At 54.8% G+C, this 27,490-nt stretch overlaps 2 protein-coding genes and 2 long non-coding RNA genes across 4 annotated transcripts; 2 read left to right on the top strand and 2 right to left on the bottom strand.

Annotated features, from left to right (window-relative positions):
* Window positions 1–639: 639 nt before the first annotated feature.
* LOC110474499 (uncharacterized) lies at window positions 640–4,399 on the bottom strand. Its single transcript, XR_002466085.3, has 3 exons — window positions 4,185–4,399; window positions 2,316–2,404; window positions 640–1,000 (listed from the first exon to the last, which is right to left on the bottom strand). It is a non-coding gene; the product is annotated as an uncharacterized LOC110474499 (long non-coding RNA).
* LOC116184038 (uncharacterized) lies at window positions 4,279–14,636 on the top strand. Its single transcript, XR_004148762.2, has 2 exons — window positions 4,279–4,319; window positions 13,987–14,636. It is a non-coding gene; the product is annotated as an uncharacterized LOC116184038 (long non-coding RNA).
* EMC8 (ER membrane protein complex subunit 8) lies at window positions 10,788–19,605 on the bottom strand. Its single transcript, XM_077786385.1, has 5 exons — window positions 19,294–19,605; window positions 14,388–14,464; window positions 12,898–12,967; window positions 12,335–12,429; window positions 10,788–11,624 (listed from the first exon to the last, which is right to left on the bottom strand). The coding sequence occupies exons 1-5, from the start codon at window positions 19,480–19,482 to the stop codon at window positions 11,465–11,467; spliced, it is 591 nt and encodes a 196-aa protein (XP_077642511.1). The 5' UTR covers window positions 19,483–19,605; the 3' UTR covers window positions 10,788–11,464.
* A 1,821-nt stretch (window positions 19,606–21,426) lies between these two features.
* Window positions 21,427–26,983, top strand: COX4I1 (cytochrome c oxidase subunit 4I1). Its single transcript, XM_021537951.1, has 5 exons — window positions 21,427–21,500; window positions 22,523–22,602; window positions 24,292–24,459; window positions 25,740–25,871; window positions 26,718–26,983. The coding sequence occupies exons 2-5, from the start codon at window positions 22,524–22,526 to the stop codon at window positions 26,852–26,854; spliced, it is 516 nt and encodes a 171-aa protein (XP_021393626.1). The 5' UTR covers window positions 21,427–21,500; window position 22,523; the 3' UTR covers window positions 26,855–26,983.
* The last annotated feature ends 507 nt before the right edge of the window (window positions 26,984–27,490 follow it).

Below are 27,490 nucleotides of genomic sequence, written 5' to 3'. Positions count from 1 at the left end.
CAGCTCATCCCAGTGATTTCTGGATGATTTGGGGGGAGCTGTATCCCATTTGCAAGTCCCCATGGAACTTCCCCACACCAGACAAATCCACTTCACCCCAGTCCCTCTCCCAAACCACCTTGGGCTCAACCCTGGGATCACCCGTGGAGCAACCACCACCCTTGGGATGAGCGTTACCCCCACCCTGGGGTGGGAGCCAAGCCTTGGGGACCCCCAATCCCCGAGGAGGGTCCCCAAAGCAGCCCCCGGTGCCGCCGGCACGTGCTGGGCGCTCCGGGAACGTCTCCCCCACGCTGCACCTCCCCTGGCGTGTCTTTTGCCATCTGCTGCTGTCATTAAAAAATGAAATTTCCATCTGCTTTCACACTCCCGCCTCTCCCGCCGGCTCCGGTGCCGCCGCTCCCCGGGAAGCGTCGCCCCCGGCTCCCTCCCGGGATGCGGCCGATCCGGCGGGATGGGGGTGACGACGCCGAGTTCATTATCCCGCTGCTGTTTGCTGCAGTGGATCCTTCAATCCCTCGTGGAAAGCTGTGGAGCCCCACTTTTGCCCGCCCACGGGCACGGGGGTGACCCCGTGGGGGCGATGCTGCCGTGTTTCGGGGTGCACAACCCATCCCCCGTGTGCTGCCACAGCCGAACTGGGGGTGCGGGTTTTTATTCGCCGTGGGGGGAATAGCAAAAGGGACAAACCCCGGTCCCTGCTGTCCAAACCCACCCGCGTGGGTGCCCCGCGTGTCCCTGGCAGCTTCGTCCGGCCCGGCCGTGGCCTGGGGGCTCCATCCCGAGGAGAGGGGACAGCTCCTGCCGGGCTGGGGGTCCCCCCGTGTCCCCTCTCAGCACGGGCTGCAGGGCGAGGGGCTCTCCCCGCGCCGGCCCTCGCGGGACAGCGTGGTCCCCGTGGGCGTGGGAGGCGTGACGATGATGGAGGGCACGTGCAGGTGCTTCTGTCCCGCTGGGGTCCCCTCGCTGCCGTTCCCGCTGCTCACGCACATCTTCAAGCCTGGGGAAATTTGGGGGATAAAAGAAAGATCAGGCATCGGGTTCAGCATCCCCCCGGCTCCCTGCCCTCCTCGGTGTCAGCGCTTTACGAGCCACTGGAGAATCCACAGCATCCTCACATCTCCTCCCCTGCGTCCACCTTGGATTTTGGCGGGGTTTCAGAGGTGGATCCCACCCCTCCCTCGACCACCAGCCCAGCCCACCCGCCCTGAGGGGAGCAGATCGCTTTAATCTGCTTTTTTAATCAGGAGAAAAGCCCCGTGCGGCACAGGCTGCATCCAGGGAGGTTTCAGCTCTTCCCAAGCAAGAAAATGCCTGGAGGGGACAGACACTGATATTTTTAATCTCTTTTTAATTAAGGATAAAGCCCTGCCTTATGTAAGGGAGCTGGAAAAGGGGGAGGGTCTTTTCTTTTATTCCAGACTCCAAGCTCACCAGAGGGGTCTGGAAGCATGGGGGAATATTTTGGGGCTCTGTCCTGGATTTGGGGCAGGATTGGGATTCCTTGGCTGCTTGCTTCCCCTCTTCAACTCCCCCTTGTTGGACAGGGGGGGTTGTGAGACCCCAAATCCCCCCAGCCTCCCTGTTGTGGAGAGGGGGCAGAGCTCATTTTTGGCTGATGCATCCAGCTCTATGCCCATCACAGCCAGAATCCCAGAGAGTCTGGGCTTGGGAAAAGCCAGGGAAGAGGCGGCCCTGCATCCTGGAGAGGGATCCTCATTAAGCCCCATCCCTAACGACCCCGAGGATGATTAGCAGGAGTCAGAGGGATGCAGAGCTAATGGGAGATGCCATATCCAGCCTTCGCCCTGCCAGGCCAGCAGCACTAAAAGCTCCCACTTTGCCCCTGCGCAGACATCCCTGACGCCATTCCCGGCCTAAATCCATTAAGAAAATTCAAGTTGGGGAAGAAGCTCCTGGTTGGAGCATCCCTGGGGAGGGTGGAGCAGTGAGGGATGATTTGGGGCCAGCCTGGAGGCCGGGAGCTGGAACCCAAGCTCTGGGCTGACCCCTGCATGCCAGCCACGTGTCCCTGAGCAGCCCTTTCCTGCCTCCAAGGAAACCCCTGGATTCTCCAGATCAAAAGGTGCAGGGAAAATAAAGCAGGGAAAATAAAGCAGGGAAAAAATAAAGCAGGGAAAAAATAAAGCAGGGAAAATCCTCTTTGGGGCCATCCAGGCGCAACAGGTCGCCCGTGAGACGTCAGAAATTCCACCACACCAATTCCCACCCACACCAAAATCTCCTCTGGGAGCCACCATCCCCCAGGTGTCTCTGGGGAGCAGCAGCAGCCCGAAGGCCCATCCCAAACTGACCTTTCAGGCAGGAGAACTTGAGCCCCATGTTTTCATCCTCTCAGCGGGACGCGGCTCTCCAGCTCCGCCGCCGGCCCTGGCCGCTGGCGCTGGGGAGGAGAGGAGAGGCCTGAGGGGAGCGGTGCTGGGGGGGAGGAAGGAGAGGAGCCCAGAGCTCACATCTCTCCCTGCGAGCCTCCAGAGCCACAGGAAACGCGGCTGCTCGCTCGCAAAACCACCGGTGATGTCACGGCGCCTCAGCGACTCAACCTGGGCCCGCGAGCTCCAGGAAGAACTTTTTGGGAGGGTGGAGAAGGAACCTGCTGCTGGGTGAGCGGTCCCATCCCAGCTTCTCCGCTCCTGGGGTTTGGGCTGAAGATATTTCAGGATGAGGAGATTGGGAGCAGGAGGAACTGGGACGGGTTCTTGCAGAGAAAACCCCGAGTCCACGCACAGGAAACCGAGGGATGATCCCAGGGCTGCCTCCCTCGGGCTGAGCCGGAGCAGCTGCCGGGATGCACTGCTGGAATTCACATCACCCCGCTCCTCTTGGGCACCCCTGATGTCCCCAGAGTGTTTAGATGGATAATTCCCACTGTGGGACATCAGTTTTTTTCCAAGATGCTGACAATTTTTCTGCGGAAAAGCACCCCTTTATTGGGAAATCTTCACCCCTCCTCCCACAGCTGCTGGGAAAAGCTTCTTGGGATGAGGGTCAGTGACTCATTTGGCTCTTCCAAGCTCTGGGCCACACAGAGAGCCAAGGAAAGCCCCTGCTCCCCTGCCTGACCTCTGCCTTCACAGGAAGCCCTGAGGTGGGTCAGCAGCAGGCAGCAAGGGGAAGTGAAAATTTGCTATCTCTGCTTTTAATTCTGCATTTTTATCAGTTCCCCAGGTGCAGCCTGAGCTGTGACCCCCCCTCAGGGCTGGGGAGTGGAGTCCTGCCCAGGACCTCACTTTGCAGCTCTCCTGGAGGCTGCCCAAATGTCAGGAAATCTGTTTTGAGGCAAATCTGGTGGGTTTTGGCACCTGCTGGTGGCTCGCACACCAGCAGAGGAGGGTCATGCTGGGGACAGCCAGCTCTGTGCACAGGGGGTGTCCTCTGGGATTTGATCCTTTGGGATCTGATCCTCTGGGGTCTGATCCTCTGGGATTTGATCCTTTGGGATCTGATCCTGTGGGATTTGATCCTTTGGGATCTGATCATCTGGGATCTGATCCTCTGGGCTTTGATCCTCTGGGGTCTGATTCTCTGGGATCTGATCCTTTGGGATGTGATCCTCTGGGATCTCATCCTTTGGGATCTAATCCTCTGGGATTTTATCCTCTGGGATCTCTCCCCTGGGATCTAATCCTCTGGGGTCTCACCCTTTGGGATCTGATCCTCTGGGATCTCATCCTTTGGGATCTGATCCTCTGGGATCTCATTCCCTGGGATCTGATCCTCTGGAATTTTATCCTCTGGGATCTCATCCTTTGGGATCTGGTCCTCTGGGATCTGATCCTCTGGGATCTCATCCTTTGGGATCTGGTCCTCTGGGATCTCATCCCCTGGGATCACCCCCTGTTGGCCCAACCCCTTGCAGAGGACACAGCCTCCCCCTCCCCATGGCCGAGGGCCAGAATTCGGGTGGAGAATTCCCCCTGGCAGCAGCATTCCAGCGGCATTCCCGCCGCTGGCTGCCGGGGCTCCAGCTCCTCTGCCGTGTGCCGGCTCCAGGCCAAAGCAACGCTCGCATCCCGGCGAGCTGACGCCCCAAAAAGCCCCGGACACTCATCGCGGGCGTCCCTTGGAGCGGGCACCGAGCTGCCCGGCCCGGGGGGACACTCCGAGGCGGCACCGGGCGGGGAGGAAGGCACGGAGCCGGGGCTCCGAGGGGCGGCACTTACCCGCTGTGCCCGGTGCCCGCATCCCACCGCCAGCGCAGCTCCTGCGTGCCGGAGGCTGGCACGGGGGTGCCCGCAGGAGGTGGCAGCCGGCCGCCTTTGGGCTCGGCGAGGTCGGTTGGGAACCTGGCTAATGAGGTGAGCGGCTCCTCCCCATCCAGCCCCCGCTCCGTGCCCGGCGAAGCCCTCGGGTGATGAGGAAACGCTGCTTTGCTCTCACCCCGCTGCACAAGGCAGCGCGGAGCCGAGAGAGAGAGAGAAAAAGGAGTGCCCTGAGCTGCGGGCGATGCCCCCGGGCACCCAGCATCCCTACAGCCAGCCTGAGCTACCGAGTGCCCCGGGAGGGCCGGTGAGTGCCCGCACCCAAGCCAGCAGGGCACCCTGAGGTCCCGATGCCAACACACATCGACCTCCGGCAGCGCCTCCACTTTTCCCAGCTCCCAGGGAGGATCTTTTCCCTTTCCCAGCCCCAAAGCCAGCCTGGCAGCGGGAAGGGCAGCGGCGGCTTCCTCACCATCCCCAGGATGAGCGCTCCGGGTCGGGTCCCACCCCGCTGGGAGGATGCCCGGGGGAGGCTGAGCCTCCGCCGCCTTCTCCCGCACTGCCATTAGCAGGAGAAGCTTTTCCAGAGGCTTTTCCACGTTCCCGCTCCTCCGCAATGGAGAGGCGAGGCCCCCGCGCCGGCTGTGCTCCAGGCGCGGTGAAAAGCAGAGGTTGGGATGCAGGGAAAGCATTAAATACCCCGGCTGAGGGCGGGGAAAGGGAAAGGGAAAGGGAAAGGGAAAGGGAAAGGGAAAGGGAAAGGGAAAGGGAAAGGGAAAGGGAAAGGGAAAGGAAAAGGAAAAGGAAAAGGAAAAGGAAAAGGAAAAGGAAAAGGAAAAGGAAAAGGGGAAGGGAAGGGAAGGGAAGGGAAGGGAAGGGAAGGGAAGGGAAGGGAAGGGAAGGGAAGGGAAGGGAAGGGAAGGGAAGGGAAGGGAAGGGAAGGGAAGGGAAGGGAAGGGAAGGGAAGGGAAGGGAAGGGAAGGGAAGGGAAGCTTGGAACTTCACCCCGGGACCAGGAGAGAGCTGATCCCAGAGGTTTGGGAGGTCTTCGATGGGGTCAGAGCCTGGCTGGGATGGGCGGCAGGGAGAGCAAACCGTGGTGGGTGGTTTTGCTCCACTTTCTGCTGGTTTGGTCCTGCCATGCTGGATGAAAATCAGAAATCTGGGAAGAGCTGATTTCCTTCCCGATCTGACTGCTTTGATTTGTCAAAGAACTGAGTTATTGCAAAGCTCCAGGGTGGCACAGGGGCAAGGCTGCAGCTCCAGCTGCGGGCACAGTCCTGGGCAGAGACGTTTGCAACCCGCAGCTCCCTTTTTTTCCCCTCAGAAAACACACAAATTAATCGGTTTATGTGGATTTTTTCCCCCGTTCAGCTGCAAAGTCTAAGATTTAGAGACAAGTCCTAAAGCAGAGCCTGGCAAAGCTGATCTTTCCAGATCCCATCCCAAACTCAGAGCACGCAGCACCCCAAGATCACTCCCTGGCAGCACAAATCCAGTCAGAGCAGCACAAATCCCTCCTTCACCTTGAGCTATTTTACTGCCTGCCTCCAAAACTACCTGTTTGCTGCTGCTGGGTGAGAACAAACAACCCCAAACCCACAGGGGCTGGAATTAGCCTGGCCCAGAGCAGCAGTTGTTGCTACAGCAGTGACAAAAAAGTGATTGTCTTGCAGCAGCAGGGATGGGAACCGTAAACACCAGGCTGCTAAAATACCTGTGGTTAGTTCTGCGGGTGCAGCTGCTCTGCTGACACCTGATAGGCACAAACAGCATCAAACACCCCTTCCTGTCCTCCCCAGGGCTGGTGAGCAAAGCAAAAACCTTTGTGAAGCTTTATAAAGTGGGGCTTGTCCACCTTGAGGTGGCTGGGGATGGCCTGGAGCCCCTCTGGCGTGGGGCCCTGGGCACTGCTGGGCGAGCAGGGTTAGGAGGAGCTGAGTGCCAGGAACAGGAGCAGCCCAGTGGGCTCAGCACCCCCTTGCCAGGGTCACCAGGAGCTCCTGGTTCCTGTCACGAGGCTCTGAGCTGGGCCTTGCTGAGTGTCAGGGCAAGTGGCCAAAGCCCACCAAGAGCCAGCTGGCCAGGGGAGGAAGAGGATGGGCTCAGAGGGTGGAAGGAGGTTTCACTCCCTGGGGGAATATTGTCCTTCCAGAGCTGGCTGTCCCCCGAGGTGGTCACTGGCTGCTTTCCAGCCCTGCCTGCGTCCCTTTGGTTCCTCTCCCGCTGTTCCCAACCCCGCTGAGGCCCTGAGGAGGGTGAGGATGGAGGGCAGCTCCCCCCTTGCCTCTGGGGGAAGGGCAGGGGGAGCTGCTGCTGCTTCCCAGGCGCCAGAGGAACCGCAGGGACAAGGGACGCGTTGCGCAAAGGCCGGCCACGAGAAAAGCTTTGGCCGGAGAGCCCGGAGCAGCTCTGCTGGCTCCCTTCAGGAGCTGCTCCTGCAAACACCAGCTGGGCTCCCCTCTCAGCAGGGAGGGGGAGGAAGCAGCTTTCTGGGTCACGGAGTGCCAGGGTCTGCTAACGCAGGTGGCACGTCACCCTGGCCCCGTGCTAACGAGGCCACCTGTCCCCTCCTGCCCCCGTCCCTTCTGGCCCCAGCAGGGCACAGGGCTGCTCCCTCCCCAGCCTGGCTCTGGAGCTGCCCCAGGAAGGGGCTGCAGGCTCCTGCATGGGGCTAGCCAGAGCTGGAAGTGGCAACCAGTGCTGGGAGCGGGGAAGAAATTCCCTCCTGGAGCTCCAGAGTCAGCAGGGCTGGCGAGTGGCGCCCGGAGGGGATGCCAGGCGTGGGGAGGGAGGGAGGGAGGAGGATGTCACGAGGAGGCAGCTGAAGATGCAGGCTCCAGGGAAACTGGAGCAGCTCCAGCATTCCCCAAGCAGCGGCTCTTGGCAGGACTGGCAGGAACCGCGTGGGCTGGAAGCGCCCCCGGAGAAAATCCAGCGGGATGAGGCTGAGCTGCTGCAAAAGGGGGTCAGGAGGGAAGCGGGGAGCCAGCACCTACCTGAGGCACGGAGCTCCTGCATCCAGAACGAAACACCTCTGCCCCAGCACGGATCCAGCCGGGAGGCCACGGGAGGCCGGGAATTGGCTCAGGGACCCGACCACGGCCGCCGCGCTTCCCGGCCCGCTGAGCTTAATCTGGGCCCAGCTTTCCCTTTTATCCCCTGCTGCTACAACCTCCAGAGTGCCTCAATTAGGTCCATCTCTTAAGCTCCTGGGTGCATTTCTAGGAAGGGCGGCGGCGTTTCTCCGCCGTGCGCAGAGCGGGCCGTGCCTGGCACGGCTCCTGCCCGCATCCCGCTGCAGCAGCGCTGCTGGAAGCGCTCCCGGGGTGCCCCTCACCCCCTGCCCACCTACCAGGTGTTTTTAAGAGCAGAGATCCCTGCTCCCCTCATTCCAGCTCCGGCAGGCTGGAAGTGCCACACTGTCCCCCCCGGCAGCCCCCCGTGTCCGTCCGCTCCAGGTCTGCCTCTGGCAAGCCAAGAGGAAGGGAAGCAGCTGGGGTGGACTTTCGAAGGAGAAGGCTGGGTGAAAATGTGGTCTAAAAGCGACAGGGAAAAAAAAAAAAATCGAGAAGGGAAATCGATAAAGCCCTCGGCGGCTCCTTGGGCACGCGGAAAGCGGCCGGGGGAAGCGAGGAGGGGGATGTGCTGCAGGACTGGGACCTGTGGAGGTGTTCGGGTCCAGCTGGGAACAGCAGATCCCAGGCAGGATGGGAGGGGAGCAGCCCAGCAGGGTTGGGCTGCTGTGGGTGCTCCAGCTCGGCTCCGGAAGATGAATTCCACCCAAAGGAGAAGCAGAGCTCACAAAGCCCAGCACATTTCCCCTCGAGGCCATTTTCCAGGCTGCACTCAGCCTCCATTAGTGTTATCCCGGCCCTCCCTGGCAGTGCCCTCCTCCAGCGGCATCTCCAGACGCTTCCCAGATCGGAGAGCAGCGATTAGGCCGGGAGCCAGGGAGGAGAGAGCCGGGCACTGCTTCCTGCATCTGCCACTGTCACCTCTCCTCGCCTGTCACTCGCTGAAGGAATTCTTGGGGGCAGGGGGTCGCCCCTCACAGCTGGGGTGGGCTCTGCACATCTGTCTGCTGCTGGTTCCAGCTGTGCCAGGTGATCTCTGAACCTGCTCCCGTGTCAGCCCCAAGAACCGGAGCTGTTACATCTCTGCTGGCTTCCCTCGGGGAGGGAACATCCCAGGAGCAGATGGGAAGAGGGAAAATGCCAGCAGCAGGCTGCTTTGCTTGCTGGATGGGGAAAAACTCCCCCAAATCCTCGTCTGCACACACAGAGGGATGAGCTCAGGGAGAACGTGGGACCTGGCACTCCCTGGGAGCAGGGACCTCACTTGTGAGTGCCCCAAAACAGCTGGGCAGGGATTCCCTGGCTCCTGTCACCCATCTGCTTGTGGGGAGCTTTGTCACTGCTCTGGAAAATTGGGGAAATGAGAATCCCACAGCCTGGCAGAGCTGGGGGTGCCCACCTGGAGAGGAGCAGCTCCAGGGAGAGCTCAGAGCCCTGCCAGGGCCTGAAGGGGCTCCAGGAGAGCTGGAGAGGGACTGGGGACAAGGATGGAGGGATGGGACACAGGGAATGGCTCCCACTGCCAGAGGGTGCATTTAGATGGGATTTTGGGAAGGAATTCCTCCCTGGCAGGGTGGGCAGGCCCTGGCACAGGTGCCAGAGCAGCTGTGGTTCCCCTGGACCCCTGGCAGTGCCCAAAGCCAGGCTGGGAGCAGTCTGGGATGTTGGAAGGTTTCCCTGCCATACAATGGGATGATTTTAAGATCCTTTCCCACCCAAACCATTCAGGGATTCTTTTTTCCAAGTGCTTCAGGTCGTGTGGATGAGGTAAAAAGTTGGGAGTTAAAATATCCAAGCAGGCAAATGCCAAATCTCTAAATTTTGGTGGATAGGGAGGAAAAAAGTTAATCCTGGAAGTCATGAATTGCTAACAAACCAAGAAGAGTAAGACACATTACCAGTGCTGCCTTCCCAGCTCTCAGCAAGAAATGAATTCCCCAAGATTTCCTCCCCCTGACGTTTAAAAAGGAATTACCTTGAATTCCTGCCCCGAATCCGGCAGATTTTCAGCCAGGGAAGCAGCATTTGCTCTGGGCACCTCAGCAGGAAAGGAGAACACAGCCTTCCCTGAGCCCTGCAGCTTCCTCATTCTTCCAGGAGAGCCACGGTGGCTTCCTGGATTTATGGAATTGCTGCTTCAGTGCAAATAGGCCAGGGGAGATAAGATCTGCAGGCTTGTCCTCTTTGCTTAAAGCCAGCCTGGGCTTCTGCTGGTGGCAAAAAAGTCCTCAATTGAAAGCAAAGAGAAGATTAAAAAAAGGGGAAGACAAAGCATTAAAAGCTGCTCCCCTTCCAGCAGTGTGTCCCAGGTTAGTCACACAGGGAATATTCCAGCAGGTTACACACTGAGACAAACTGCCTAACAGGGGGAGCAGGATTAGCCTGAATTTGCATATTTATGATCATAGCTTGAATAGGAGATGCTGTTACAAAGAACAAGAAACACATTTCCTGTGGCTCAGGAGAGCAGCAGCTCTTCTGACAACCCCACACGAGGAATCCGGCTAAGATAAAGATCTGCCTCTGGAACAATACCTTGGCTTTCACTGGGTGTTTGTACAAAATCCTCTTCCTGCAGCCCGGGTTCTTTGCATTCTGCTCCTGGGATATCTTTTCCTACAGAAACAGAGTGGAGCAGCCACTGGAATGCATTATCTCAGTCCTTTGGGGAGTTAAATACGTGTTTTCTGTCAACAAGTGAAAACATTTCCCTCTCCTGCAAGCCTGACTCAGCCCAGGGAAGGTTCTTGACTCGGTGCCAGCCTTTGGTAATCACACCTCAGCCCTGCACAGCAGGGAGATAAAAACCAAAGTGCCCAAAGCTTCCTCCAAAGCTTCCTCTCCTCCCTCCCACCTCCCCCCGTGGAACCTCACCTGGAACTCCACAGCCTGGGGGTATCCAGGCTCTATTCCCTGCTGCAAATGGGGTTTTAGCCTTGCCCCATCCCTCTCCAAGACCAAGAGTAAAATTTGGGTTTATTAACTCAAAATAGTGAGGTTCTGACAGTTTCACTTGGAAATAACCCAAGGTTGGTGGGGCTCATGGGGAAGGTGTCCCTGCCCATGGAATGAGATGATCTCCAAGTCCCTTCCAGCCCAAACTTTGCTGTGATTTTAACACTTAAGATTGGAGACATTTTGTGGATATTTGGATCTTCCTTGTAACAATATTTCTGGGCAAGAAGAGAAGGAAATCTGGAGGAATTGTTGCAGGTTGAGACTGTGTTTAACTACAGTTAGGAGAGAGGCAACAAAGAGCTCTTCCAGGCTGGTATAAAGCTGCATTGTCCAGAAAACTTCTCTTTGGAAATAAATATTAATGGGAAAGACTAGGCAAGCTGAACTAGGCTGTATCCAGGCTCCCTGATTCCATGTACTTGGATCATGTGGAAAGTGAGATCTGCTGATTAACTCCCCCCTCAAAATGCATGAAATTCAATAAAGTATTTCACTACTGTAGACTGCAACTGGAATTCAAACTCAGTAGTGTGCTTCCAGTCCTTTTTATAAATAATTTACTTTGGGTTTAACACATTCAAGCAGTAACTGCGCTTGCCAAGCCCACGGAGAGCAGGACCACCAGATCATTTGGGAATACTGCTTTAAAACTCTCTGTCATGCTAAAGCACTGCGAAACAGGTGACACATGAGCATGGAACATCCTCAGCAGTTTGCATTTTACTGTGCCAAGAGAGTTACAATTCCAAACCAGGCCAGAAGAAACCATTCACCTCCCATTTGATCTACTTGCCCTTAAAATCTCTCATCTGAGGATAGGATTGATTTTTTGTTTTTTTGGAAAGGTATTTCCAGAAATCGTTAAAAAGTAACCTCACTGAAGATTAGAAAAGCTGAAGTCAAAACTTTGGAATAGGAACAATGGGGACCAAGCAGAAGCAGTTCTGGTTTCCAAGGAATAGCAACATTCACTACAAGTGGGATGGTGTCCACGAGGACAGCTGGCAGCTCTTCCAGGGAATGTCACCACCAACATTCCGTGGCTTTAGGGACACAGCACCGCGCCACGGGACAGGCCACTCCTCTTTAATCAGTCAGCTTTCCACACAAGGTACTGAATATTAATTCTATTTACATTCAAAAATAGCATTTTTCTCTCTTCAGTACAGAGTGGGAATGGCCACGGGGCAGTCAGGAGGATCCCTCCTAGCACAGGTGCAGCACAGCTTTGTTGATCTCCGGGTTTGTCCAGTCGTTGCGGATGTCATCCAGGTGGTTGTCAAAATCCACCAGTGTCTCGTAGGATTTGCTGTCCAGGAGGGAGGCAGCGATGCGCTGGGCTTCGGTCCAGTCTTCACAGAAGTCACTGGGATGGAAAAGAACCAGGCATCAACTGGAATCACCACAAAAAAACTCTGAATGGAGCCTTGCTGCAGCATCCTCACACGGACAGCCTCTTTGTCCCCAAACTCTGGGGAAATTCTCACACGGACAGCCGGTTTGTCCCTAAAACTTTGGGGAAATCATCACAAGGACAGCGTGTTTGTCCCCAAACCCGTGTTTGTCCCCAAACCTGTGGGGAAATCCCACAAGGACAGCCTGTTTGTCCCCAAACCTTTGAGGAAATCCTCACAAGGAGACCTGTTTGTCCCCAAACCCATGGGGAAATCTTACAAGGACAGCCTGTTTGTCCCTAAAGCTTTGTGGAAATCCTACAAGGACAGCCTGTTTGTTCCCAGACACTGAGGAAATACTCCCAAGGACAGCCTGTTTGTCCCCAAACCCGTGTTTGGCCCCAAACCTGTGGGGAAATCCTCCCAAGGATAGCCTGTTTGTCCCCAAACCTGTGGTTGTCCCCAAACCCTTGGGGAAATCCTCACAAGGACAGCCTGTTTGTCCCCAAACCTTTGGGGAAATCCTTACAAGGACAGCCTGTTTGTCCCCAAACCTGTGTTTGTCCCCAAACCTTTGGGGAAAGCCTCACAAGGACAGCCTGTTTGTCCCCAAACCTTTGGGGAAATCCTTACAAGGACAGCCTGTTTGTCCCCAAACCCCTGGAGCTCCCGTGTCACTCACACGTGTGGGTCCTTGCACCTCCACTTGTTCTCGTGCAGCTCGTACACGTGGATGGCAGGCTCCACACACTCCATGGTGAATTTAGTGTTGTCAACCTGGGGTGGGACACGGAAACGCCACCTCAGTCTTCTCCTCAGCATCCCAAGAGATGAAATAAACCCAAAATTGTTTTTTAAAAACAGGGCATCTTACACCCACCCACTGTTTTACTCTCCAACTGCCAAATACAAGCTGCCAATGTCCTTTGGCACAGCAGTGAGGAGGAAAAGCCCTGTTTGTGACATTAAATACATGAATTTAAGTTGCATGAGGTGGGCTGCAGCCAGAAATTGCTGCCTGAACATGTAGAGAAGGCCTCCAGTCCCTCTGAGGTGGCAGAGAGCTCAGCACAGACTCTCTGTGGATTTACTCTGTACTTTGCTGCTCGTTGCATCTCCTCCCCAGAGCATTTTGGAGGGGAAGAGAAACAGAATTCCTCATGAAAGGAGCCAGAGAAGAGCATTTCCCTGGTCCAGCAGCAGGCTCAGAACACACAGGGGGCTGAGGGGAAGGAAGTTCTTTACCATGATGAGCGCAGTGTCCGTGAAACCCTCGGCAATCCGGGAGGCCACTTTCTCTGCAACCTGGTTTGGGCTGGAGCAGAAAGAAAAAGGAACTGAGTGATGGGAGCCACGAGTTTCAGCTGAAAGCAGCAGGAAATGAGCTCAGAGAGATGTGAGAGTGACTCTGGGTGCTTGCAAACAGGAACAAAATAAAGGAGCTGATGGCACAGCTGATATAAGGCTCTGCAGCAGCCACTGGAGCTCAGCTGGGTTTAGGAATGGCTTTGGACTGACACAGAATCAACATTTGGTGCCCTCATATCTTCTTCCCCCAAACCAAAGACCCTGCCCTGGCAGGCATTTGAAAAAGAAATGAGTTTTCTCCCCAGTCTGCACTGAAAACTTGTCAAAAATCAGAAAACCCTTGATAACCTTTCCCACGTTTCAAAGGTGACAATCTCTATGTGGTGCCATGACAATCTCTGTGTGGTGCCAGTTACCTTCAGAAATCAAACTAGACTTTTAAAAAACCATCAAGCCTGTGATATTCATTCAAACCCCAAAGAGAAAAACTGTAACCTCTCCTTAAAAATGTGTTCAGCAGATTTATAAGGAAAGGACAAATAATGCTTTTATTCCTGTTAGACACCATAGAGGTCACAAGTGTTCCTTAATAAACATAATTGAGTTTGAATATATATTAACAAATAACTGGAATCAGAGCATCATGGAATGGTTTGGGTTGGGAGAGACCTTAAAGATCCTCTCATTCCATCCCTTGCCATGGGTGGGACACCTTCCACTATCCCAGGCTGCTCCAAACCCCATCCAACCTTGGACACTTCCAGGGATGGGGCGTAATACTTGAAACAAGTTGCTCTTATTCTAATTAGTCCCAATCCTGGATTTGTCCAACAGATAGAGGGGAAAACGTGGAATGCACAGATCTAAAATTAAACTGTGGCTCCACAGGAATGTCCCTTATTGTTTAGTGAGTAATCTGAGTCAGCCAGCAGGGAAAAAAAAAAAAGACTAATCCTGAGGAAAAGAAGTGATAAATAAGAGATATCACTGCCTGACTGAATTCATCTTCCACTTCTTTACCACCAGTAAAAAACTGCTTGGAAAAAACTCAGCGATGATGAAGAAATGTAGAAAGAATCAGGTCACTCCTGACTTTGTACAAGATCCTGGGAGCCGTCAGACTTTCCAAGATCCATCCTGCACGAGCAAACACTCTGCAGATTTTGGCTTTTTCCCTGACAACTGCAATTCAAGAAGCTGGCAGTGGTTCAAAGAGTGGCCTTTTATAGCAGCCACGGGAGGAGAGCAGGGATTCTGCAGAGCCTGGACTTGCTGCACCTGACCAAAGGCCCACGGGGACAATGTGGGAGCAGCTGAGAGTTGTCAGAGGGAATCACACACGCCTGATTTCTGGGCATGATTGCTGCTGGCAGAGTCCAAGGTACGAGCTAAAAGAGCAAACAGAAGGAAATATTGGCCCAACACACCTGGCATCTTTCACGCGTTCGTTCGCCTGGTAATATCCAGCTATCACGTAGCTGTTCTCCTTGCACCAGGAATCAATCTGGAAAAGCAACGGGAACAATAAATCCTAGGGGGAAAACCCTCCAGGATCAAGGAGAAAAAAGAAATTAAACAAGCCAGGATGAAGGAAATCTCGTGGCTGTCCTGTAAATAAAGCAGTGTTGCTCCATCTCTGCCACGGGGCTCTTGAAATAAATCCATATTTCTGTCTGGTTGTGGGAGTGCTCACAGTTGGGTTGATTGAGCTGGGATGGAGAAACCCAACAGAGCATTTGGAGATGATGGGAAGCATGAACCAAATGGAGCAAAAGAGCAAGGAGCTGTTTCAGTCAAAGGCTGGCCTAAATCCCAGTGACAGGACAATTAAACTCAGCCTGGTTTGGGTCTCACCCACCAATGGCTGGGACAATTTCCTGCCAAGGCACTCCAGGGAATGCTGCCCTCGTGGGTGTGTGGCTGCCCTGTCCTTGCAGAAAGGTTTTATTTCTAATGTCCCATTTCTAGGGGAAAATGCAACCATTTGGGGCCTTCAATAGAAAATAAAAGCTTGAGGTGAAAGGCGAATGTGAGGCAGAAATTTGTGCCATTTAGCAGCTTTTCAACTGAGATAAAATGATTTTCCTTTGAGAGATCTTCCTTATTTAACACCTCCATGTAAATGCTTAACCAGATGTACTTTTGGCATATAATTTAGACAATTTTTGATTTACACAAGTACAAAACATAGGTAGTTTTGTTGGTTGTTGCATTTTAATTAAATGAATTTAAACACTGCTGTTCTTGCTGCTTTAAATTGGAGCTGAGTTCCTCCTGCTGAGTCTGGCTTTGAAAATATCTATCTATATATATACATGGTGTGTATATATATATATATATATATATATATATATATATATATATATGATGTTTTTTATTAGAATTGAGGGTATCAAGTCAGCAAAATACAAAGACAGAAGGGGAGGAAGCAGCTCGAATTTTCCTTTGCAGTCCCTAGAGAACATGGCCTCAAAAAACCCTCCCCAGCTCTATTAAAAAGGCCTCCAAAAATACATCTGGTGCTGACCTGTGGCATCCTGGGAGTCAAATCAATCTCATTTTCAGCAATAATTATTGTATTAGACTGCAGAACCAACCAAACAAAGCAGCCATGTGAATAATCCAAGGGATCACACGGATTTAAGTGACAAAAAAAAAAAGCTGTGCAGCCCTGCAAGAGCTGCTGTCTCAATTCCAAACCCATTTTGAGGGCTTAGGACTCTGGTTTTAATTGTGAGTGGTTTGAAAGCTTGGCATTAGAGCCAGCAGCCCAGGCAGTAAAAATATTATTAATAATAATAATCATTATTATTAAAAAAAACCCAACTCCATCCATTTGAAAATTAAAAACCACAGTCCTAAAGCCATTTTTGTTCCATACCAAAAATTGTCTTGAAAAGAAAGAAGAGAATGATTTTAAGTTCTCACTTTCCTAACTGGTAATTAAAAATTGCTTCGGCATAAAACAAAGGGGGGGAAAAAAAAAAAAATCTAATTTTGGAACAAAAGCTGTTTCCAGCTGTAATTTTCCAAGCACAGCACTGATCCTCAACAGGTATCACAGCAATTAGCTCCTGTGAGAAATAATTTTAATATTAGAAATATTTTCAATGTTAGAAGTATTTTCAATGTTAGAAATATTTTTAATATTAGAAATATTTTTAGTCACATCCAGTCCTGCCAAGGAAAAATCCAAAGTGGCTTTGGTTTGCTGCAGCCACCAGGGCTGGAAAACCCTGGGAGAAGGAGGAGAAAAAGGAAAAGGAGGAAAAGGAGGAAAAGGAGGTGGAGGAGGAGGAGCTGAGTGCCGTTCCAGGAGAGGGAAGTGCTCCTCGGTTTCCCCTTTTTGGAGCTGTGGTTGTAAAACCACATCAATTAGCAGAGAAATTCAGAGGCTCCAGTGCAACTTAATTCACTTTTTCTTCACAACTCCGGCTTGGGAAAGGATTTCAGAGTGCAAATTAAACCTGGCAGCTGCTGCTCTGCCCTCTGGAGCTCCAAATCCCAGGAAATCAGAGAATTCTGGAATATCCTGGGCTGGGAGGGACCCTCAAGGATCATCAATCCAAGCCCTGGCCCTGCACAGACACCCCAAAATCCTTCCCTGTGCCTGGCAGCGCTGTCCAAACTCTCCTGGAGCTCTGGAGCCTTGGGAATGTGAACATTCCCTGGGGAATTCAGTGCCCAACCACCCTCTGGAGGTGTTGGTGTGGGGTTTTTTCATCCCTTGTACCCCCTGAAAGTTTCAGGAGGCAAAGCCTTGAAGTTTGGAAGTATCTCCTCTATTCCCAGATGAAATCTGGAGATTTTTTTTGCTCCCGTCCCATTCTGGGAGGACTCAGGGCAGGGGAGAGGAGGTGGAACTTGTGGGGTTGGTTCCAAAACCCCTCCCACAGGGCCACCCTCGACCAAGAATCAGCAAAAACTGAACGTGGAAAGAAGCAGATCCCATTAAATCCTGCCACAGCTCTGAAATCCTTTAGGAATGAGGCTGCTTTGCTACAAAAATGGAGTTTAAGCACCCTGATCTCCCAGATTTATTCTGGATCCACAGGCCAACTTGTACAGAAGATGTGGAACCGCCTCCTCCCAAGCTTTTCCGTGAGGAAATCCAATTTTCACAGCTGCTCTGACAGGATTTACTGACACCTCTGCTTTTGTTTAAACCCAAAACAGCAGCAAAAGGCCCTGGGCTCTTGTAAGATTCTGTTTTTTAAAGGATCACAGCAGTGGCTGTAACCATTCAGAGCCCTAATTATTGTGGGAAAAACCAAGAATTTCCAATCTTTGCATTTCTGTACCAAAAACTGGGAGTAAATAAATAAAATCCTGCCATTCCTTTGGCTCTGGGATAATTTTTTTCCTGCAGATGTTGCAAGAAACAGGATTTATTTCCTAATAATCTGATCCTGCTCCAAGATCTAGACTAAAAAGCTGCACTGAAGGCCTAAAGTTCACCAAAATCCAGTGGAAAGACATTTAATCGTGAATTAATGAAAGCACACAGTGCTCTGCTACTCCTACACTGCTGTAAATAGATTTTAAATGATAAATTTTGGGTGGTTTATGGTAAAACAAACGGTTCAGGGCTCAGGCTCAGCTCCTGTCCTGCGCCTCTGGCTGCATTTCATCATTTCCAGGCTCCACAAAGATGTCAACATTGCCACAGCTGGGAAAAACCTGGAATTTATTTAGGAATAACTGGGATTTGCTTCCAAATAAAATCTGTACCGGAATGAAAAGCACTGAGGGAAACGTTAAAGACGAGTCTGGAGGAACCAGAAATTTGCTGTTTTTAATGGCATCAAGAAGGGACGGAGCTTCTTTTGCTCACAGTGATGGGATGGTTTGGGTTGGAGGGGATTTTGGTTCATCCCATTCCATCTTCCACCATCCCAGGCTGCTCCAAGCTCCGTCCAGCCTGGCCCTGGGCACTGCCAGGGACTGTTTGTCCCCAGGGAAGGCTGTGTTCCCCTTTCCTGCTGAGGTGCCCAGAGCAAATGCTGCTTCCCTGGCTGAAAATCTGCCGGATTCGGGGCAGGAATTCAAGGTAATTCCTTTTTAAATGTCAGGGGGAGGAAATCTTGGGGAATTCATTTCTTGCTGAGAGCTGGGGAGGCAGCACTGGCAATGTGTCTTACTCTTCTTGGTTTGTTAGCAATTCATGACTTCCAGGATTAACTTTTTTCCTCCCTATCCACCAAAATTTAGAGATTTGGCTTTTCCCTGCCTGGATGTTTTAACTCCCAACTTTTTACTTCATTCACACGACCTGAAGCATATGGAAAAAAGAATCCCTGAATGGTTTGGGTGGGAAAGGATCTTAAAATCATCCCATTGCATGGCAGGGACACCTTCCAACATCCCAGACTGCTCCCAGCCTGGCTTTGGGCACTGCCAGGGGTCCAGGGGAACCACAGCTGCTCTGGCACCTGTGCCAGGGCCTGCCCACCCTCCCAGGGAGGAATTCCTTCCCAAAATCCCATCTAAATGCACCCTCTGGCAGTGGGAGCCATTCCCTGTGTCCCATCCCTCCATCCTTGTCCCCAGTCCCTCTCCAGCTCTCCTGGAGCCCCTTCAGGCCCTGGCAGGGCTCTGAGCTCTCCCTGGAGTTGCTCCTCTCCAGGTGGGTATTCCCACCCCCCCAATTTTTGGAGCATTTCCATTCCCAGCACCACACCAACACCTCCCTGCATCCCCAAAAAAACCCCTGGCAGCAGTGCATCCCTCATCCCCGCTGTAACATCACCCTGCACCCCCAAAAAACACCTTCCAGCAGCATGGCATCCCTGATCCCCACGACAACACCTCCCTGCACCCCCAAAAAAACACTGCCAGCATCCCTGATCCCCGGGGCAGCACCTCCCTGCACTCCCCAAAAAAATCGCATCCCTCATCCCCGCGCCAACACCTCCCTGCACCCCCAAAAAAAACGCTGCCAGGAGCACGGCATCCCTCATCCCCGGGGCAAAACCTCCCTGCACCCCAAAAAACCCCAGAAACATCGTAGCCCTCATTCCCGGGGCAAAACCTCCCTGCACCCCCCAAAAAGACCCCCAGCCAGCATCCCTGATCCCCGGGGCAGCACCTCCCCGCACCCCCAAAAACTCCCCTGGCAGAATCGCATCCCTCATCCCTGCCCCAACACCTCCCTGCACCCCCTAAAAAAATCCCCTGCCAGCGTCCCTCATCCCCGATCCCTGCCCCAACACCTCCCTGCACCCCCAAACCCCCCCGGCAACATCGCATCCCTCATCCCCGCGCCAACACCTCCCTGCACCCCCCCAAAAAAGACCCCCAGCCAGCATCCCTGATCCCCGGGAAGCTCCGCACCAGGGTCAGCGCCACCTCCAGCATGGGGGCGAGCGCCAGCGTGCCGTGGAACAGCGGGATGCAATCCACCAGCAGCGCGGGCTGCGGCGCCGGCGGCCGCTCGGCCACCAGCAGCCCGTTCACGGCGCAGTGCGGGTACTTGGCGCCGTGCAGCAGCATCTTGCAGTAAGCCTGAGTGGTCAGCTTCATGGTGCCCGGCCCGGCGTGCTGCCGGTGTCCCGGTTCGGCCCCGGTTCGGCCCCGCTGTCCCGGCACGGTTCGGTCCCGGTGCGGCCCTGCCGTCAAGCGCCGCGGGTGTCGGGACGTGCCGCCAAGCGCGGCCGGCTTTGCGACAGTGGGGTGTGGGGTGGGGGGGGTGTGAATTTGGGATGGTTTTTTTGGGGGGTTTTGGGGTGGGTTTGGGGTCCCACAATGAGGGAGGGTCCCAGAGTTGGTGGGGTGGATGGGGTGGATTTGGGGTGGTTATTGAGGTGGGTCTGGGGTGGGTTTCGGGTGGGTTTGGGGAGGCTTGGGGTGGATTTTGGGGGGGTTTGGGGTGAATTTGGGGAGTTTGGGGTGGGTTTGGGGTCCGACAATGAGGGAGGGTCCCAAAATCGGTGGGGTGGATTTGGGGTGGTTATTGGGGTGGGTTTGGGGGGTTTGGGGGGGGTGTGGGAGGGTTTGGGGAAGTTTGGGGAGGTTCTGGGGGGATTTGGGGGGGTTTAGGGAGGTTTGGGGTGGGTGGGGTCCCACAATGAGGGAAGATTCCAAAGTTGGTGGGATGGATGGGGTGGATTTGGGGTGGGTCTGGGGTGGGTTTGGGGTGGATTTGGGGTGGGTCTGGGATGGGTGTGGGGTGGGTCCGGGGGGGTTTGGGTGGGTGTGGGTTGGGGGGGTTTGGGGTGGATTTGGGGTCCCACAATGAGGGAGGATTCCAAAATCGGTGGGGTGGATTTGGGGTGGTTATTGGGGTGGGTCTGGGGTTGGTTTGTGGGGGGTTGGGGAGGTTTGGGGGGGCTTTTGGTGGGTCTGGGGGGGTTTGGGGTGGGCAGGGTGGGGTGGGAATGTTCGGTGCTGGCAGAGCCATGGGACCGGGGAGGAACGGCTGCGGTGGTGGGATGGGAAAAATCTCTGGGATGATGGGGTGGGAAAAGATCTTTGGGATCACTGAGCAGGAAAAGATCTCTGGGATCATTGGGGTGGGAAGAAGCTCTGGGATGATCCAGTCCAGCCCCGTGAATCGCAGATGGTTCACCTTGGAAGGGCCCTGGAGATCCTCCACTCCCACCCCAACCCTTTCCCTGTCCCAGGTGGCTCCAAGCCCGGCCCTGGGCACTTCCAGGGATGAGGAATCTCAAAGAATAAAGGAAAAAGGGTTTCTGTGTAAGAGGCACACCCCGAATGGCCCTGGCTGGCTCCGGGCTCTCCTGGCCGGAGCTTGGAGCTGTGCCTGGCTCTGGAGGGGCTGGGAAAGGGCTGGAGAATTCCTGAGGGAGCTGGGAAAGAGGCTCGAAAATTCCTGAGGGAGATGGGAAGGGGATGGAGAATTCCTCAGGGAGCTGGGAAAAGGCTGGAGAATTCCTGAGGGATTTGGAAAATCCTGAGGGATATGGAAAGGGGCTGGAAGATCCTGAAGGAGCTGGGAAGGGGCTGGAGGATCCTGAAGGGGATGGGATGGAGGATCCTGAGGGAGCTGGAGAGGAATTGGAGAATTCCGAGGGAGCTGGGAAGGGGCTGGACAATTCCTGAGGGAGATGGAGAATCCTGATGGAGCTGGAAAGGGGCTGGACAATTCCTGAGGGAGTGGGAAAGAGACTCGGGGGGTCGGGCTCTGCTCCAGGAACAGGGACAGGAGCAGAGGGAACGGCCTCAGGGCAGGCTCAGGGTGGGCAGCAGCAGGAATTTCCCCATGGAAAGGGGCTCAGGGGTTGGCACTGCCCAGGGAGGGTTGGAGTGCCCATCCCTGGAGGTGTCCCAGGAATCCCTGAGGTGCTGCTCTGGGCTGGGGACACGGTGGGGTCACAGGGTCGGCACTCTGACCGATCCCGGAGCTCTTTCCCGCCTTTAACAACGCCGGGATTTTGGGAATCGGGGCAGACCTCCAGCGGCGGTCCGCCCGCATCCCGTCAGCCCCCGCGCGGGGGGGCGCTCCGGCCCCGCGCTCTCGCTGCCCCCCCACTTCCGGCGCGGCTCCTTCCGGTGCCGCCACCGTAGAGGACGGTCGCCAGGTCGTGAGGCCGCGCCGGGCGGGCGGGCCGCGGGAGCGGGCCGGGGGCGGGCCGGGGGCGAGAACCGAGCCCCTCCGCCATCCCCACCCACCGCCGGGCGGGCACGGGCCGGGGGCGAGAACCGAGCGCCTCCGCCATCCCCATCCACCGCCGGGCGGGCACGGGCCAGGGGCGAGAACCGAGCGCCTCCGCCATCCCCACCCACCGCCGGGCGGGAGCGGGCCGGGGGCGAGAACCGAGCCCCTCTGCCATCCCCACCCACCGCCGGGCGGGCACGGGCCGGGAGCGGGCCGGGGGCGAGAACCGAGCCCCTCCGCCATCCCCACCCACCGCCGGGCGGGCACGGGCCGGGAGCGGGCCGGGGGCGAGAACCGAGCCCCTCCGCCATCCCCACCCACCGCCGGGCGGGCACGGGCCGGGGGCGAGAACCGAGCCCCTCCGCCATCCCCACCCACCGCCAGGCTGGTGGGGTGGGGGGGGTGTTTGAGGGGGCAGCGCTGCGACCCCTCCCGCGGGTTCCACTCTGCCCCTGCGCGGTTCTGTCGCCGCTGTCGCGACATGTCGGGCGGGACTGGGGTGACAAGGGCAGCCAGCGGGAGTTTGGTCGGCTTGGGCTGGGCTGGGGTCAGCGGAGGGCCTGGAATCCTTGGAATCAGTGCGGTGGGAATGCCTTGTCTGGGATCGCGCCCTGCGCTGGGGTGGCTGCGGTGGCTCCGGGATGGGCTTGGGGCTCCTGGAATCCTCCCAGGAATGGTTTATTTTGGAATGACAGCGTCCTAAAAGGGTGGTTTAAATCAGGGAATGTCCTTTGCCTCCTGTGCTGGAGGCTGGGGTTAAAAACAGGGAGAGAAATGCTCATCCCAGATCTCCCACTAAATATCCCTTCCAGCATGGAGGGCTGTGCTGTCCTCTGCAGAAGGAGCAGGAAATCTCTAGGCTTTATAGATTTTTTTTTAATATAAACTCGTGGGAAATGTTCTTAATTTCACCTTGGCACTGACTGTTGCTGCCTGCCCCTGCAGGATGTTGGCTTCCAGAGTGTTCAGCCTGGTCGGCAGGAGATCCATCTCCACCTCCCTGTGCCTCGGGGCACATGGACACGGTGGGTCGGGGGTGGGGAAGGGGATGGAGCACAGCCTGGAGGGGAGGAGCAGAGAGCTGCCACGGGTGGGCAGGCTTGGGCTGGAGGGAGTAAAAACCATGGGGAATAAAAACCATTCCACCAGCTGGGGAGGTGGCAGGAATCACAGGCGTGGCATTGTGCAGGTGGGAGAAGAGCTGCAAGGTCACCAAGTCCAGCTGTGCCCCATCCCCGAGCTCTGAGTGCCACCTCAGGAGCTCCTGGGACACTCCAGGGATGGGCACTCCAACCCTCCCTGGGCACTTCCAATCCCTGAGCCCCCTTTCCATGGGGAAATTCCTGCTGCTGCCCACCCTGAGCCTGCCCTGAGGCCGTTCCCTCTGCTCCTGTCCCTGTTCCCTGGAGCAGAGCCCGACCCCCCGGCTGTCCCCTCCTGGCAGGAGCTGAGCAGGGCCAGGAGGGTCCCTGAGCCCCCCAGCTGCCCCTGGAGCCCTGGCAGTGCCCAGGCCAGGCGTCCCTGCCCATGGCAGGGGGTGCAGTGGGGGTGATCTTCCAGGTGCTTCCCAAAGCGTTCTGCAATTCCTGTTTGTGCTCTGGGAATTTCTGCCAGACTCTTCCTCCTCCCGCACTGCTGGGTTTTGATCGTGAGCAGTCAGAGCTGTTTGTGACCGGTGTCACTCTGTCCCTGTGTGTGTCTGTCCCCGTGTCCCCATGTGTCTGTGTCGCTCTGTGCATGTCCCTGTGTGTGTTCCCATGTCCCTGTGTGTGTTCCTATGTCCCTGTGTGTGTCCCCGTGTCTCTGTGTCCCTGTGTGTGTCCCTGTGTGTGTCCCTGTGTCCCTGTGTATGTCCCCATGGCCTTGTGTGCCTGTGTGTGTCCCTATGTCCATGTGTCCCCATATGTGTGTCCCTGTGTGTGTGTGTGTGTCCCTATGTCCCCGTGTATGTCCCCCTGTCCCTGTGTCGCCGTGTCCATGTCCCTGTGTGTGTCTTCCCGTGTCCCTGTATGTCCCCCCATCCCCATGCGTGTCCCCATGTCCATCCCCATGTGTGTCCCCCTGTCCCTGTGTGTGTCCCCATGTCCATCCCATGTGTGTGTCCCTGTGTGTGTCCCCCTGTCCCTGTGTGTATCCCCTTGTCCCTGTGTATCCTCTTGTCCCTTTATGTTCCCCCGTTCTGTGCGTGTCCCCGTGTCCATCCCCATGTGTGTGTCCCCCTGTCCCTGTGTGTCCCCCTGATCCTTGCGTGTCCCGGTGTCCATCCCCATGTGTGTCCCCATGTCCCTGTGTGTGTCCCCGTGTCCCCATGTCCCTGTGTGTATGTCTCTGTGTCTGTGTCCCCATGTCTCTGTCTCCCTGTATCTCTGTCCCCATGTGTGTATCCCCCTGTCCCCATGCGTGTCCCGGTGTCCCTGTGTGTCCCCCCCTGTCCCTGTGTATCCTGGTGTCCATCCCCGTGTGTGTCCCTGTATCTCTGTGTGTCCCCCCGTCCCCGTGCGTGTCCCGGTGTCCATCCCCACGTGTGTGTCCCCTGTCCCCATGTCCCGGTGTCCCCATGTCCATCCCCACGTGTGTGTCCCGGTGTCCCCGTGTCCCCCTGTCCTGGTGTCCCTGTGTCCTGATGTCCCGGTGTCCCTGTGTCCCGTGTCCCCCTGTCCCCTGTCCCCATGTCCCCCTGTCCCGTGTCCCCTGTCCCGCGCCCGGTGCCGCAGCGGGCGTGGTGAAGGCCGAGGAGTACACGCTGCCGGTGTACGCGGACCGGCGGGACGTGCCGCTGCCCGAGGTGGCGTTCGTGCGGGAGCTGTCGGCGCAGCAGCGCGCGCTCAAGGAGAAGGAGAAGGCGGCCTGGAGCGCCCTGTCCGTGGAGGAGAAAGTGGAACGTAGGTCTGGGGGCCCTGCATCACCATTCCCACCTTCCCGCCATGGCTGGGAAGGGAGCTGGAAGATGGAGCTCCACCATCCCAGGCTGCTCCAGGCCTGGCCTTGGACATTCCAGGGATCCAGGGGCAGCCAGGGCTGCTCTGGGCACCTGTGCCAGGCCTGCCCACACTCCCAGCCAGGAATTCCTTCCCAATATCCCACTTAAATCCACTCAGCTCGAAGCCATTCCCCTTGTCCTGGCACTCCAGGCCCATGTCAGAAGTCTTTAGACAGCTTTTTGTTCCAGGCCATGCTTGGAATGCCCTTTATCCTTGTTTTTCCCAGAGTTTGTGAGCAGAGCTGATCCATGAAGGAATTTTATTAATTATGGTGGAGCTCCTTGTGTGCTCCATGCTTTTTCTTCCCAAGATCTTCAGTGCTCTTAAAGAACATGCAATGCCCCTGCTGTGGATTCTGTTCCATATCTGAGAGCACACTCAGCCATTCCTTCCTCTTCCAGAAACATAATAATAACAATAACAATAGTAACAACAACAACAAATAATTAATAATATTAATGAATAATTAATAAATAATGATAATTATTTTTATTTATTTATTGATTCCCATCTGCTTTCAACCAGCCAGGAAAAAAAAAAATCTCTTCAGATTAACATGCTATTGTTAGTCCAGCTGTGTGAAGTGAGCCCCAAACACAAACCTGGATTTGAATGTTAATAACCACTGACCTTGGAATGAACCAAATTCCAGCTAATGAAGGCTCCCCGTGGGTGTTTTGACTTGTAAATAAATCTGCCTCATCTTTTCTAACTTCTCTCATGGTATAAAGGGAGAGCCTGGTCGGGGAAAGGTTTAAAACTTTTTGAGGAATTGCTCCAAATTTTCTGTTGCTTTGGATTTTAAATTCCTGTGGATTTCAGTGGCAGCTGAGAAGCCTTTTGAGCTCGAAACATTCCTGTGCGAATTATTTGTGCTAGGAAGCTTTGGGGTCAATAACCACACTGGGAATTGGAGGGGAGGAAGGAGAACTCCCAGTTTTCCTTCTTTCAGGTCTACACTGTAACTTGTGGCCAACTTTAGGATAATCTGTAAAATGGAGACCAAAATTGATGTGGGGTGAAACAACTGATTTGCTTTGGTGTGTGCCAAACCTAATTTAGCATCCACCCCCTTTTGGGCAGCCTCAGGCTTGGTTCACCTCCCTCTGCAGAGTTCATGGTCACCTACAAATCCCAGGAAAAGTTAAAAGAGAGGATTTGATACTTTTTTTTCCTCCCAGTGTATCGGATAAAATTCAATGAGACCTACGCAGAGATGAACAAAGGGACAAACGAGTGGAAAACCATCCTGGGGGGAGTTCTGTTCTTCCTTGGTCTCACTGGAGTCATCCTCATCTGGCAGAAGCACTTCAGTAAGTAACTCTTCCATGGAGATCAGGAAATGCCTGATGGGAATTCTGTGGGGTCAGGATGCTTTATGGAACAGCCAGAGCAGGGATTGCCAGCAGGAGCTGCCTGAAAACTCCATCCTGGAGCTGTAGCTGGTGGGGATGTAGCAGAAATATTCAGGAAGCTGACTCACAGAAAGGGAGTGGAGCTTTGGGAGGATGGGAAATGGGAAGGATTGAGTGGTGAAATTCCTGATTCCAGAGTTTCCCCTCTTTTGGTGCACCGGGTAGTGAACATTTGGGTTTCTGCCACGTTTGGCTGCATTCCCAGCTAAGGATTCAACCTCCAGGGAGCCTCCAGCTGCCAGGAGGCAGAGCAGCAGTTAAAGGAGCTTCTCCCTGCCTTGAGGCTCCCAAAAATAGGAAAGCAGGAAGCTGCTATGTTGGTGATGGAGGAAACCACTGGAGAATCCATGTGGGAGTGTGGTTTGGGCTGGATGCAGCAGAGACTGCATGCAGGGAGTGGGGATTGGAACAAATCACAGACTCACAGGCTGGTTTGGGTTGGAAGGGATCCTGAAGATGGAAAAGATCCTGGACACACACAGGGACATGGGGACACACACATGAAGATCCATTTCACCTCCATCCATGGCCAGGGACACTTCCCACTGTCCCAGGTTTCTCCAAACCCTGTCCAACCTGGCCTTGGACACTTCCAGAGCTGGGGCAGCCACAGCTTCTCTGGGCACCCTGCTCCAGTGAGATGACTTCAGGGGGAAAAAACCCTTTTATTAGCAAAACTTAGCCCAAAATTCCCAACTTGCTGAGGCGACATGAGGATGTAATTCCATAATTCCCATCCTGCAGTGTACGGCCCCGTCCCGCACACCTTCTCCGACGAGTGGGTGTCAGCTCAGACCAAGAGGATGTTGGACATGAGGGTGAACCCCGTGCAGGGCATCACAGCCCAGTGGGATTTTGACAAGAACGAATGGAAGAAATAAAGCAACTCAGTGGAACCTGCTCTGCTTGAATATGAGATGATTCCATCACCCGTGTGTGACCTCGTTGCTTGTTGTACTGGAACACCCTCTCCACCTCCAGAAATGCTAATAAATGTCTGGTTAACTTGAGAGCTGCCTGTTGCTGGTCTCTGGGTGGGTTTCTTGGGGTGGGATATTTGGTTTATGAACAGGATTTGCTGCCTGGCTTAGTGTTTTCAGGGCTAAGAAAGCTGCTGCCAAATTTCTCCCTTCAGCTGAGCTGGACTCTGCAGGTTTTGAACAGCTCTTACTCCCTGATTTTCCCAGTGTCTCTGTGAGCAGAGCTGATCCATGAAGGAATTTTTCTGAGTTGTGATGCAGCTCCTTGTGTGCTAACACATGGACATCCATGGTTTTTATTCCCAAGATCTTTGGTCCCTCTGATCCCTGCCCTTCTGAAGCTTAAACCAAGCTTGCTCTTTTCCTGATGGATCAGGAAACCATCAGGAAATTGATAATGTGGTTTAGGAGCTGTGGTGGGCTGTTGCTGACACCTCTTCCACTCAGAAATTCGGGAAGGTTTTCAAGGTGAGGTAATCTGGTGGGAATTAAGCAATGAATTCCTCTTCCTACGCCTGAAAAAAAATCCCTTAAGTG

The sequence above is a fragment of the Lonchura striata genome, chromosome 13, assembly GCF_046129695.1.
Source record: "Lonchura striata isolate bLonStr1 chromosome 13, bLonStr1.mat, whole genome shotgun sequence".
Lineage (NCBI taxonomy): Eukaryota > Metazoa > Chordata > Aves > Passeriformes > Estrildidae > Lonchura > Lonchura striata.
This window is presented reverse-complemented; position numbering and strand designations above follow the sequence as displayed.